Source organism: Cricetulus griseus, chromosome 4 (genome assembly GCF_003668045.3).
Source record: "Cricetulus griseus strain 17A/GY chromosome 4, alternate assembly CriGri-PICRH-1.0, whole genome shotgun sequence".
Taxonomy (NCBI): domain Eukaryota; kingdom Metazoa; phylum Chordata; class Mammalia; order Rodentia; family Cricetidae; genus Cricetulus; species Cricetulus griseus.
Genome location: NC_048597.1, coordinates 65,878,728 through 65,891,028, shown reverse-complemented (window position 1 = coordinate 65,891,028; position 12,301 = coordinate 65,878,728). Strand labels below are relative to the sequence as shown.

At 42.9% G+C, this 12,301-nt stretch overlaps 1 protein-coding gene across 4 annotated transcripts in view; it reads left to right on the top strand.

Moving 5' to 3' along the window:
- Nucleotides 1-12,301, top strand: part of Kng1 (kininogen 1) — a 34,655-nt gene that overhangs the window by 4,400 nt on the left and 17,954 nt on the right. For all 4 annotated transcript variants that reach the window (XM_035444690.1, XM_035444691.1, XM_035444689.1 and 1 more), the window contains exons 3-5: nt 2,156-2,240; nt 5,661-5,833; nt 6,914-7,021. In XM_035444690.1, coding sequence (XP_035300581.1) covers nt 2,156-2,240; nt 5,661-5,833; nt 6,914-7,021 — 366 coding nt within the window. The remainder of the gene's footprint in view (nt 1-2,155; nt 2,241-5,660; nt 5,834-6,913; nt 7,022-12,301) is intronic.

Below are 12,301 nucleotides of genomic sequence, written 5' to 3'. Positions count from 1 at the left end.
AGCTATACCAGGCCTAGGTACAAATCTTGACTTTGCCTCTAAGTGGCAGGAAGTCCTTGGCCACCCTCAGTAGGTGCTTTACCCTATTAAAATGAGACAACATTGATCTCACTGGCTGCAGGAGTCTGAAACAATATAAATTATACAAAGGATCTTGTTGACAATTTAGGTGTCTTAAAGAAACACTGGATCTAGCCCCTGGCAGTTGCCTTGCACTGGTGAGAAGGGATGGCTGGCGATTATCTGCCTCAGAAACACGTCTCTCTTCTCACAGGCTTGGATTCCCCTCTTAGATCGGATGTCAGCATCCTCCTGAGTGCTTGTTTACACACTGTGGCCATCCAAATTTGGAGACCAGGATTGCCGTGCTGGCTCCACTCCTCAGTGAGCTTGTCTGGCAGTTGCTATACCCTGCACAGCCAATCTCTCAGAGATACCCGCAGGCATCGGGGTGAGCTCTAGCCTCACACAAATGCTCCTGATGCTCGGTACAGTGGGTAAGACTGAAGAATAAGACAAAAACCAGTATTCACCACTAACAGTGGACAGCCACCGTGTAAACACCAACTGTGTGCTGCTTCGTTAGGCATTTCCTGTGTGTTAGCACATTTACACCTCACAGAAACCTGTTAAGTACATGTGGTCTATCTCTAAAAGGAGGTAAACTGAGGCACGGAGAAGCATCAAGGCAGAGGGAGCAGCTAGCAGGCAGCAGAACTGAATCGAGTATTGTTAAGATAAATCTTTCTGCCAAAAGTCGCCTGAGCCCCATCGCCACGTGTGAGCTTTATGCCAGCCACCCGCCTGAGTTAGGGCCCAAATGAATACACAGAAACTTGTATTAGGTACAATGCTGCTTGGCCAATGACTAGGATTTTCATCTGTTAGCTCAGTCTTAATTATCTTAAATCTATATAAGACTTATAAGACTTATCTTATCAGATGCCTTATTGGCGTCCCTCCTTGCTGGTGGATCACATTGTGCCACTGGAGCAGGAATGGAGGGGAAAAGAGGGCCCTTCCTGTTTCTCCTTCGCTTAAATATGAGTCTCCTTGCTATGTCACTTCCTGCCTGGATCAGCACTTCTTTACTATATTTCCCAGAATCCTCTTTGACTCCTAGTCCTGCCTAACTTGCTGTTTCATTGGCCAAACAGTATTTTATTTAACAATCAATAAGATAAACATACACAGAAGTACTTCCCCCATCAGGGTATTCTAAGAGGTTAAACTGAAGTTTATATAAAGAGTGTGAACCCACTGACACTGAAAGGGATATCAGGGAGGAAGCTTAGACTGTTGGTCCCGAGGCACAGTGGCTGTCTTGGTGACAGAGCAGTCTCTCTAGGACTCCACATCAAGGCTCAAGTTTAGAAGTCTTACTCTTCCTCTTCCCAACCCGTGAAGATCAGTGACCTGTGAAAGCAATCACTAGTCACATAAATATTCATTCTCATGCTCAAAACTTAGAAGGCTGGAGAGATGGCTCAGTGGGTAAGAGCACTTGCTGCTCTTGTAGAGGACATGGATTGGGTTCCTAGAACCCAGATGGAGCCCATAACTGTGTTGATAAATTGCTTGTGATCTAATAACGCCACTGAAGATCAGAATTCAAAGCCAGCCATAGAAGCTGGGCACACACCTTTAATCCCAGAACTCAGGAGACAGGCAGATGGATCTCTGTGAGTTCAAGGCCATCCAGGGCTACATGAGAGTGAATTAGTCTAAAAGAGAAACAGAGCTCAGGCCTTTAATCCCAGCACTAGAGATGCAGATAGGAGCAGGGTCTCGGATTTAGCAAGTAGTCTCCAGCCACAATGAGGACAGGATCTCACCAGCCCTGGTAAAGGTAAGAACTCTCTGGTGGCTTGGATGCTTTGCTTCTCTGGTCTTCAGTGGCTTTATTAAATCATAAACAATATACAGGTAACCACCTGTAACTCTAATTCCATGAAATCTGATGCTGCCTTCTGGACTCCATGGGTACCAGATGCATGCACACATACATATATAATGCATACAAAACACTCATGTACATAAAAACAAATAAATCTTTAGAAAAAAATCTTTAAGTCACATTTAACAGCAATGCTAGCTAGATGTCTCTGTTAGAAAGAAAGATCAGGGCAAATAGTCTCTCTTTTTTTTCTTTTAGGCCACTGGAGAATGCACAGCAACTGTAAGGAAGAGAGGAACTAAGAAATTCTCCTTAGCTACCCAGACATGCAAGATTACTCCAGGTGGGTGATACATCTGGGGGACCTGCCCTGGTGGTGGCAGTGGGTAGGATCCTGGGGAGGGGGTAGGTATGTTGGTGCTGATTATTCCTATGTACCAGACCACTTCACCCTCCCAGAAGGTGACAAAGGCAATGTCATTTGCATGTTGGGACTGTGGTAGATATGTGGGCAGAGCAGCACTGAACTAGGTTCTTGGATTGGTTCAGGCTTGTGTCAATCATCCCCTCAGACCTATCCTAATCCTCCTGTGTTGTGTCCCCAGGGACAGGTAGGGGTGGGACTGGCTGACAAAGGATAAGGGGACAGACCTGCCTCCAGTCCTACACAGCACCCTACAGGGAGGAGATTGTGAACTTTGAGGTCTGCCCTGGCGGGCCTGAAATCATTCCAGGTTTTTATCATCTTCACTTTCCTTTTTCCTTGCCTCAGAAGGGAGATAATAGAACTGTATACTTCACGTGATTGGTGCGCTAGAAAATGAGACGAGAAAAGATGCAATGCCTGGGCATCATAAGACTGTAGACACCAGATGACAACGACAGCTAACACTCACCAAGCACGTTTGTGCTGCCCTGGATCTAGGGACTTTACATGTATTAACTCATCTGACCATTACAGCTCCACCAGGGTAGTATTATATCCTGATTCTTCAAATGAGGTAACTGGGGCAGGAGCAGTTAGGTAGTTTACCTATGGCTATACAGTCAGCGGTAGAGTTGGTAGAGTAGGTCCTGTGTAAATTAAACCCTTAAGAATAACAGTAAAGAGCAACCTATGAACAGATACAGCCATTCCCATCACTTCTGATAATGTTGTAAAGGTACCAAGGCCTTATAGAGGGATGGGTGTGTATGGATAAAGCCAGTTATGAAAGTCTCCCTGGAGCTGGCCTCTTGTGAGGTGGAGAGAGAGAGAAAGGGAAAGGGAGAGGGAGATCCAATGACAGAACACACCCAGGAAGTGTGTTCCCAAGTGGTAAGGAAGCCTTCCATCCTGATGTGGTGTCTCTGCCACACATACTACCCACTCTGCAGCTGTCCACAGTCGTGTATTCTTTGCTTATGTCAGAGGGTCTATGAGAACCCTAAAATCATACGTCAATGTTGTGATTATTTGCATTTTCCTGGGGAGGGACTACGGCTCTCATGAGCTTTGGGACTAGACAGTGACTAAATGTGCTGTTAGTAGCTCCTGCCTGGAACACAGCTGCTCTCCGACCGTCCATAACTCCAACTGGCCCTCTCTGTGTCACGTTGGATGCTCTGGTTAAACGAATAGATGCTACCTCAACTAACTCTGATTTCTCAGTGCCGTCTGTCCCTTCTCTCCCTGCCCCCACACCTCTTGCCACCTTCTTCCTTACAGTTCAGGCATCTTCATCATTTTCTTAGACCTCTTCCCTGATCTCATTTTAGCTTCCTGTCTCTCCTACCTCTTGCCCACCCCCATGAAATGATCTGTCTACACTCTTTCTTTTCTACCTGACTGCCACCGTTCCTTCATGGAAGGGACACTTAACATCTCCCTATACCCTAGCTCAGCACCTGGCTATCGAAAGCAGAGGCAGACGGACTTCAAGGAAAGGCTCCTCTTGGGCTAACTAATAAGAATGCCTCTTGCCTTCTATGCTAGTTGTCTTAGTTAGGGTTTCTATTGCTGTGAAGAGACACCATGACCACGGCAACTCTTATAAAGGAAACTATTTAATTCAAGGTGGTTTACAGTTCAGAGGTTCTGTCCATTATCATCACGGTAGAGAGCACGGCAGTGTGCTGGCAGACATGGTGCTGGCTACATCTTGATCAGAAGGCAACAGAAAATGGACTGTGACACTGGACGGTGTCTTGAGCTTAGAAAAATCTCAAAGCCCATCCCCACAGTGACACACTTCCTCCAACAAGTCCACACCTACTCCAAGAAAGCCACACCTCCTAACAGTGCCACTCCCTATGAGATTATGGAGGCCAATTACATTCATGCAAGCATTAACCATTTGCTAACAGAGGAATGTCTTCCTACCAGCATAGAGTCATAAATTTACTACCTGCCAATGACTTGTTTTAGATGATGAAACGCGAATGTAAAGATGAACAAAGTATAATAATATTGTGTGACATAAAAAATGGAAATTCAACCTATTTGGGAGAGTTCTTCTCCATGAGCCAAAGCCTCAGATTGAATTTGTCAGGACCAATGACAGGAAATAAATGGAGTTAGGCATCAAGGAGCTTTAATAACACGGAAAATAACAATGTGTCTGTAATGTTCTCCCTCTTACAGGCTGGTGAGTTAATGTATTACTGTGCCCATTGAAAATTCATTAAAATAAGGGTCTAATGATGTAGCTCTGCTAGTGTCACTGTTCTGGAGGTGGTAGGACCTGGAAGAATAGAGCTGGCAAATGAGGTAGACCAAGACTTATGCAATAACCAACTTTATCCAGAGCCTCAGACAACTTATACTGTGAGGGTTAAGAAAGGTCATATGAGGGGCTGGAGAGATGGCTCAGAAGTTAAGAGCACTGGCTGCTCTTCCAGAAGTCCCAGGGTCAATTCCCAGTAACCACATGGTGGCTCACAACCATCTGGTGCCCTCTTCTGGTCCGCAGGCATATATGCAGGTAAACACCATACATAATAAATAAATAAATAAATAAATAAATAAATAAATAAATAAATCTTTAAAAAAAATCTCAAAGATCACATGAGCAAAGTTCTCATGAGTTCAAGCTGCATACGATTATAAGGACAAGCCACACTGTGACAAAAAACAACAACAACAACATGATTTTCTAAAGATTCATATAAAGGATAGTTTAAACATTTAATTGAATAACAGCAGCAAGGCACAATGAGTAATCTGAAGTAAACTCACTCCTATCCTCTACACCTCGAAGGGGCCCAAAAACACATCCCAAGAACAATTCTGTGTTTTGAAGCAACTGAGGTCACAAGACTCTTGTCTTGTTTTCTTGGAGTGTTCTCACAGGCACTCCGAATTCTCATATGATTCCATTCCTGGACCATGTTCCAACAAGCTAGTATGCCTGAAGGCCTGGGTTCAATCCACATCAGCTCATAAAGCAGGCACAGAAGCCTGGAAAGAAAAGTAGAGGAAGGAAGATCTGATGTTCATGGCCATCCTTAGCTACTCACATAGTTCCAGACCAGCCTTGGGGAATATGAGACCCCTGTCTAAAAAAAAGTGAAATAAACAATATAATATAAAAAAGTATTCTTTATACTCTCCATTTTTTACCTCTGACTACAGAGGAGTCCTAGACTCTTAGTATCTTTAACTCATACAGGAATTACTGGGAAGTCATCTTATCAGGACCTTCTAAATGGTTTGGGTTTAGGACTGTATTATGAGAGGTGTTTTCAGTTGTTAACGCTGCCTCTTTGTCTGCTCTTTGTCAAGGTAATGGCCCCATAGTGACAGCCGAGTACACCTGCTTGGGTTGTGTGCACCCCATATCGACTGATAACCCTGAACTGCAGCCTGTTCTAAAGCACGCCATTGAACATTTCAACAACAACACCGAACATTCTCACTTCTTTGCTCTTGAAGAAGTAAAAGCAGCCCAGAGACAGGTTTGTTTTTCAGTTTTTCATGATATGTGATATGGTTAAAAATTGCTTAGACCAGCATTCTATCACACAAAATAGGCCACGGGCAGGAGGAAGCAGTCTGGCCACATGCTGGCATGGTACTAGAGTGTCCTCCTGTGTTTTTATGAGAATAACTCTTAAAGAAAGGAGCTTTCTCTGGGGTCCTGGCAAGTAGAGTGACATGTAAGAAGGAAAGGGCGGCTCTCACATCTTACAGTCAGCATGGCATGTTTGTCCCAGAGATGGAAAACGAAAATGTCACTCTGGCTTTAGGGCTTTCACAAATCTGTATTACCATCTTGTCGTTAATTTAAACATGGCCTCAAAATATGAAATTGTTCCTAAAAATGTGGTCATGACTTTCTGGGTACACCCTAAATTATACTGCCCACTTCCTCTGGTGGTGGGTGGAAACAGTTAGTTATCTGACTGCTTATTTATTAATTTTGTTTTTTGTCTGAGGTACAGTCTCTCTACACAGCCCTGGTTATCATGGAACTCACTATGTAAACCGGGCGGGCCTCAGAATCATAGCTCTGCCTACCTCTGCCTCTGACATTCTCTACTTTTAGTTCAGCTTGCCACTGTATGACATTTGCACTTTACTTCCTGTGTTCATGTACAGCAGTCCGTGTGAGGGTGGTTCAGCATGGGGATGGTGTCAGCATGGGGGTGGTGTCAGCATGGAGCCTTCCAAGGACAAAGCAGGAGAATTTCACTACCTGGTGACCTGAGACAGGAGGAGTCATCAAGAAAGACCACTCCCATTTCACACTGTGTAGAAAATCATGTTGCTTCACAAAACTGGAAGAAACACAGAGACATGCACATATTCATTTGCAGTTTCAAGAAAGAGAGAGAGAGAGAGAGAGAGAGAGAGAGAGAGTAGAGAGAGAAGATAATCAATATTTACTTGGTGATACCTTTGCCTAGTAATAATGACGGTTTGTGTTCCTTGAGCGCTTATTATATCCAATTCAATGTTTAAAGGTGTTTATAACTTTACTCATTGTGAATAATGTTCAAGCTGAACTTCAAGTGCTCAACCTAAAATCATTGCAGGTGGTGGCAGGAGCGAACTTTGAAGTCACCTACTCAATTGTGCAAACTAACTGCTCAAAGAAGGATTTTCTACTCTTAACTCCAGAGTGCAAATCCCTTCCGAACGGTGTAAGTAGGCAAAAGTTTAATGATCGTCTTTAACGTTTTGTTAACAGCATGTACAGGACTGCCAAGCGTTGTGGGAAAGCTGTCACTAAAGCTAGCATGTCATTTAGTAGTTCACATTCGTGTTCACTGGGGATCTTGGAGCCCAGAGTTGCTGGTCAAAGACTACACATGACACACTAAGTATTTACATTCATCAAGGATTAGGAATGGGGCCTGGGTTGTCATATGCCCCTAGTCTCCTCCGATCTCATGTGTGCTCAGTGTCCCAACAGGGTCCTCTAGGTCCCGATTCCTTACCTTGATCTCTTATCTCCTTGTTTCCTCATTTTCCTTCATCTATTTTCATTTTAATAAACGCGTTCTGGGATTCTATCCCTTTGTGGATGGCATCTTGTCATCTCAACCACGATCACATAGAAATGTCAATGACTATGCTATGTCCAGCGAATGCCAAGGTGACTGAAGCACGAGCCTTCCAGGATAATGATGCAGATAGTTCTTCAATCTAGTAGCTCTGTTTTATTAGGGAATCTAGTCGATTGTTTTTATTATTTGTTCTTTTGGCTCTTTGGGGACCCCACCACCCAGCTCTCACATAAATTACACACAGAGATTTATTATTTCTTATGAATGTCCAGCCTTACTTTGGCTTGTTTCTTGCCAGATTTTCTTAACTTAAATTATCTCTTTGATCCTTTGCCTCTGGGCCTTTTCCTTTTCTTACCTCTGTAATCTTACTTTCACTCTTACTCCATGGCTGGCTGGGTATTTGGGTGGCTGGGTGGCTGGGTGGCTGGGTGGCTGGGTGGCTGGGTGGCTGGCCTCTAGCATCCTCCATTCCTTGTTCTCTTGTTCCTCCCAGATCTCTCTTCCTATTTGTCTCTCTGCCTGCCAGTACCACCTATCCTTTCTCCTGCCTCACTATTGACCATTCAGTGCTTTATTAGGCCAGCGGGTGTTTTAGACAGGCAAAGTAACATAGCTTCAGAGTCAAACAAATGCAACATAAAATATGCATCATTAAACAAATGTTCCACAGCATAAACAAATATAACACACCTTAAAATAATATTCCACAACAAGGGAACACTGAGAAATCTAGACCACAATATGCTAATCTGGGATAATTTTTATATGATTTATTTTTATTTTATGTGCATTGATGTTTTGCCTGCATGTATGGGGATGTTACAAGCCCTGGAGCTGGAGTTACAGGCAGCTGTGAGCTTCTATGTAGGTGCTGGGAATTTGACCCGGGTCCTCTGGAAGAGCAGCCAGTGTTTTTAACCACTGATCCACTCTCCAGCCCCCAATTTTGTGTGTTTTTAATGATAAAGCATCTGAAATGAATTCTATATGCATTATTAGGAAATAGACAAAGTATAGTGGACCTTAGACTATAATGGTTTTTGCAGAGCCTTTAGTGACATTGGCAAATCATTTTGGTGTAAAGGAAAAAGCATAAACCAGGATACAAACTGCACTCACAGGAGCCATGGAGACAGGAGGATTAAGAGATAAGGTCATCCTCACCTGCACAGTGGGTTTGAAGCCAGTCTTTGATACAAAAGACCTTGTTTCAGGAACAGACAAACAAATAAATAAGTGAAGGAAGCAAGGAGGCTGAATGTGCTGGCCCACACCTTTAGTCCCAGAACTCCAGAAGCACTAGATCTCTGTGAGTTCAAGGCCAGACTGGTCTACAAACTGAATCCCAGGCCAGCTAGGGCTATATAGAGAGACCTTGTCTCAAAAAGAAATTTTTTTTAATTTAAATTTTAAAAAAGAAGCTGGGCATTGGTGGCGCACACCTTTAATCCCCGCACTGGGGAGGCAGAGGCAGGTGGATCTCTGTGAGTTCGAGACCAGCCTGGTCTACAAGAGCTAGTTCCAGGATAGGCTGCAAAGCCACAGAGAAACCCTGTCTCGAAAAACCAAAAAAAAAAAAAATTTAAAAGAAAGAAAGGGAAAACTATATATACAGTTGTCCAAATATACAAAGTAGAACAAATATAAATATAAAAAGTGATAGAAAATAAAGGCAGTGACACACACCTTTATTTTCAGCACTTGGAAGGCAGAGGCAGGCCGATCTCTTGAGTTCGAGGCGAGCCTGGTCTACAGAGAGTTTGAGGCCAGCTGGGGCCACTAAGAGAAACCCTGTCTTGAAAAATACAAATAAATAAATAAACAAATAAATAAATCACCAATACACACATAAAGGAGTGGTGGCATGTTCTCTACTCCCAGTACTGGGGAGGAAGATTCTTGCTGTTCACTGGCCCTAGCTGAACCAGAGAGCTCCAGTTTCAGTGAGAGACACCATCTCAACCAATAAGGTAGAGAGAAACTAAGAAAGGCCCTGACATCAACTTCTGGCTTCTGAATTGGTGTGCACACACACAGATGAAGGTATGCACACCTGATATACAAATAAACACATCAAATTACACTAAGCAGAAAACGAGTAGGTGCCCTTGCAAACAGCACTTCTAGGTGGACACCCCCAAGGAACTCAAAACAGAAGCCCATACAGACAGAGTGTATTCCCAGCAGCACCACTCACAGAACCAAAAAGTAAAACCAACCCACGTGCCCACCAGCAGGGGTCCTATTTAGTTCTGTTGCTGTGATAAAATACTGACCAAAAACAACTTGGGAAGAGTTTATTTCATCAAAAGTCACAGTCCAAGAGAGAAGTAGGTAATTAAAAAAAAAAAAAAAAAAAGTCACAGTCCAGTCACTGAAGGACGTCAAGGCGGGAACTCAGACAAGAGCCTAGAGGCAGGAACTGAAGCAGTACCACAGAGAAACTGCTCACTAGCTTGCTGCCCAGGGTCCTGGTTAGCTCTTTCCCAGCGCCTCCAAGGACCACCTTCCCAGGGTGGTACCATCCACGGTGGGCTGGGCCTTCCCGTGTCAATCATTAGTCAAGAAAATTCCGGGGCTGGAAAGATGGCTCAGGGCTTAAGGGCACTTAATGTTCTTCCAGAGGACACAGTTTCCATTCTCATCACCTACATGGTGGGTCAAAACCTTCTGGAACTCCAGTTCCAGGGTTTCTGACCCCCTCTCATGGCCTCCACGGGCACCAGGCACATGGTAGACACACACATGTAGGCAAAACACTGGTACATGTAAAATAAAATTTTAAAAAGAAAATGTTCCACAGACTTGCCTAGAAATCAATCTGATGGAGGCATTTTCTTAATGGAGGTTCCCTCCTCCTAAATGATTCTAGTTTGTGTCAAGCTAAAAAAACAATAAAATAAAAATAAAAAAATTAACCAGGACATCAGGTGAATGGATGAATGACATACTATTTACATACACCAAAGGATGACACACCTACAACATGAGTGAACCTTGAAGCATGGTGTAAGTGAAGTAAGTCAGACATGGAAATATAAATACTTTATGGTTCCATTTATATATAATAAGTAAGGGAAGCATGTTCATAAAGACAGGAAGCAGAGAAGAGTTCAGGGGGCCAAGAAAAGGCAGGATGCTCGTCTATTGTTTACTGGGTTTAGAATTTCTGTTGGGATAAAAGTATTTTTCAAGGCAGTAGTGACGTTGTACAGCATGATGAATTTTAATTAATGCCAGATAATTCTACAACTTTCAATGTTTCAAATGGAAAAGTTTACATTTTATATATAGACACCCTATCTATCTTTATATCTTATTTCATATGCATATAATTGTTTTACCCCAAAGGGAAACACTCTAAAAATGCATATATTCTAACTACTATTAACTTTCTCAGTTTGGAACAGTTCTGGCATACAAAGGCCTCTGTGTTTCTTAGGCTCCACAGCTGCTGGAGGCTGTGTGTCTCTTAATACCACGCAGCTTTGTTTTTCTGCATCTGTTTAAAAGCCATCAATTTAGTTGCCTTTTGGCAAAATTAGAAAATGCCAATTGCTTTTGTATAGCTTCTCTGAGACTTCATTTTCTTCCTTGTAAGATAAGAAATGGTATTAGCAGTGAGCTTCCAGCTTCTATGAAACTAAACAAAATGTAATAAAAAATATTTTGCCGGTGGTTGGAAGCTTGTTAGAACGTCTGAAGTCTGAACCCACATGTCCAAGTCCAAGTCCATCTGCACCCTCATGAGCCTCGTAGGGACTGAAGTGGTAGGTGGTTGTGAGCTGTCATGGGAATGATGGGAATTGAACCCCAGTCCTCTGTAAGAACAGTCAGGACTCTTAACTGCTGAGCCATCTCTCCAGTCCTGTGATTATTTGCATGCTCTGTTTTCTTCTACCTAAGAATTTCTCCATGCCATTAGAAATCTTGGTAAACTTTTACAATAACTGTATAATATTCATTATAAATAGATTGTTTTTACAACAGCACTCCTACCTTTGGATACCTGGATTATTTCTATTTTTTCATATAATTAGTAACAGCAAACATTTTTGTGATAAAATTGTTTCTAAGTTTGGTTTTTTCTTTTTTTCCTCCAGAATAAGGCCCCGGTTTTATATGTGATATAAATCATTATGAGACCATTTGAACTCTTCATTTGTTCATTAGTTAGTATAGCTAAAAATAGTTTAGTTTTAGTTTTCTCAATCAATAATTCAGCTAATGTGTTTATTTTGCTGAAGTGTTTTTATAAATATGCTAGAAACTTAGGGCTTGAACTTCTGGATGAATAATTGTATTCTTTGCCCATTGTTTTCTTGGTGTGTGTGGTGTATGCATGTGTGAATGTGCTCTTCGGTGCTCGCCTGTGAAGATGCATGGAAAGACCATATGTTCAGCTCACCTTTGCCTCTAAAACAAAACAAAGCAAAAATTGGAGCTGGGGGAGAGAGATATCAGTCAGTGAAGTGCTTGTCTTTGGGTCTCTACCACCCATGCAGAGAACACCTGTAATCCCAGAACCGACGACACAGCATTAGGACCCTGGGCTCACTTGACAGCAGCTTATGGGAATCAATGAGCTCCAGGTTCAGTGGGAAATCCTTCTCATAAGCTTAGGTGGAGAGCGTGGAGAGGTGGCTCAACACTTAGAAGGAAGCACTGCTCTTGTAGAGGACCTGAGTTTGGTTCCCTGCACCCCCATCTGGCATCTGGGAGCTCACAACCTCCTATAACTCCAGCTTCAACAGATTCATCATCCTATCCTGTGTACACACACACACACCCAGAGAGAGAGAGAGAGAGAGAGAGAGAGAGAGAGAGAGAGAGAGAGAGAGAGAGAGAGTATCCCACTTACTTATACATTCACTGTGTAGTGGATATTCTTATTTCATTCCCCTCTGTGTT